The following is a 1,901-nucleotide window of genomic DNA, read 5'->3' on the forward strand; positions in this document are numbered from 1 at the left end:
GGGTTGGAATAATGTTTCCTTCCTTATTTTTAAAGAGCCTCCCATGCTCTTGCTGATGTCTGCTCTATCACTTTATAATTGTTATTAATAGCCTTTTTACATTCAATCCTCTTGCCACACGGAAATAATAAGCTCGCACACTTCTATAGATTTAAAATCTTTAATAAATCTTTCCCAATCAACCTTATTGATTGCCCCGTCCTTGCATAGGCTTGTTTGGAGGTTATTTACATTCCCTCATCATTATGGTTAAAAAAAAAAATTTCTCTATTTGAATGCTTAACTCGAATTGCTTCATCACCTAAAGATAAAGCCTATTTTGACAAAATGTCTACTTTTGAATTTCCTTCTCTTTTGATATGCGTTATTTTGAAATCTTCAAAGTAATTTAAATCTTCCACAATTTGATTAATAATCATTTCAAGATGCCAAGCATTGGTTTCCATTTTTTCTATTGCCTGCGCAACTATAAGCAAATCTCCTTCCAAATGCAATTTCTTAATCCCCTCCTTTCTTGCTAACCTTACAGCTAACAGTGATGCTTGATATTTTGCTATATTGTTAGTACCTATAGGCATTTTTTTAGCACCTTTCATAAGGATATGACCTTTACTATCTCTTTGAATAACCCTAGCTCCTGAAATCCCTAGGTTGCCAATTACAGCTCCATCAAAATTTGCCTTCATCCACCTTTCCTGAGGTGCTTTCCATTCAATTTTGCTTAGTTTGTCCCCTTTCTTTTTGATAACTAGAGCCCCTGAGGGAGATTTGAATCTTATCCCCAGCCTTGAAGATTGTAATACACTATCATCTTTGGTGTAAGGGATCTGCATAGCTTGTATTTTTGTTGTCGAGACACTAACTGTCTCTTTAATAGCATTTACAATTCTATTTAAGCATCTTCTTAGGTTTTCTTTAACTCCTTTAAAAATTCTTTTGTTACGTTCCTTCCGTAGTTCCCACATTATAAGAGAAGGAGTAACTTGCCATATGCTTGAGAGTGTTGTTTTCCTCTGCTCCCTTGGCCATCCATCCATAACCTGTTTGACACTTTGAGCTCTAGGGCCTTGCCATCTTAATTTACATTGCACCAAGTCCCAATACTTTCTTGCAAACCGACATTGAATTAAAAGGTGATCTGTAGTCTCCTCGTTCTTCTCACATAGAGGACACCTTGATGGACCTATGATGCCTATTCTTCTAAGTCTTTCTGTTGTTAAAATTCTCCCATTATAAGCTAGCCATGTAAAGGCCCCTGCCTTAGGTAAAATGTCCTTGTTCCAACAAAGATCTTTTGAAGTGAAGATCTCCTCATTTGTTCCAAATAGAATATTATATCCTAATTTAACTAAGTATTTACCTAATAAGGATCCACACCAAATTATTTTATCCTTCTTAAGACTCACCATGAGCTTTCTCTCTTTGAAGATGTTCTGCATTCTTTGCTTCCGTGACTCAGTTAATTCCTCATTTGAAACATCTTTCCAACACCATTCTTTCCCTAGAAGCCCAACTTTTTCTATCATATAATTTGCAACTAAATTTCCCCACCTATCTTTGAAATATGTTTTTAGATCCATATTACTATCCTCGTCCCCCAAAACTTTGTGCCCATTCCAAGAGTCTTCCCAACATTTCACTTGTTTTCCATCACCAATACTCCAAGAGATGTGTTTAACTATTAGCTGTCTACATCAAATTCTAAATATTTGCCTTTCAAAATTCTTACCCAATGGAGTTGTGTATTCTCAAACATTGCCCATATTAATTTGGCTCCTAGTGCTTTATTCATTAGTTGCCAATTCCTTATTCCAGCTCCCCCTTCTTCCTTAGGTCTACATATTTTTTCCCATGCTAGTAAGGGAATTTTATTACCTTCATTAGAGCCATTCCAAAAAAAT

At 35.8% G+C, this 1,901-nt stretch overlaps 1 protein-coding gene across 1 annotated transcript; it reads right to left on the bottom strand.

Annotated features, from left to right (window-relative positions):
• Nucleotides 1-314: 314 nt before the first annotated feature.
• Nucleotides 315-1,580, bottom strand: LOC149566150 (uncharacterized). Its single transcript, XM_089816437.1, has one exon. The coding sequence runs from the start codon at nt 1,578-1,580 to the stop codon at nt 315-317; it is 1,266 nt and encodes a 421-aa protein (XP_089672563.1).
• Nucleotides 1,581-1,901: the final 321 nt, after the last annotated feature.

The sequence above is a fragment of the Cupressus sempervirens genome, chromosome 3 (genome assembly GCF_028749045.1).
Source record: "Cupressus sempervirens isolate cs-2001-9-10 chromosome 3, ASM2874904v1, whole genome shotgun sequence".
Classification (NCBI taxonomy): Eukaryota; Viridiplantae; Streptophyta; class Pinopsida; order Cupressales; family Cupressaceae; genus Cupressus; species Cupressus sempervirens.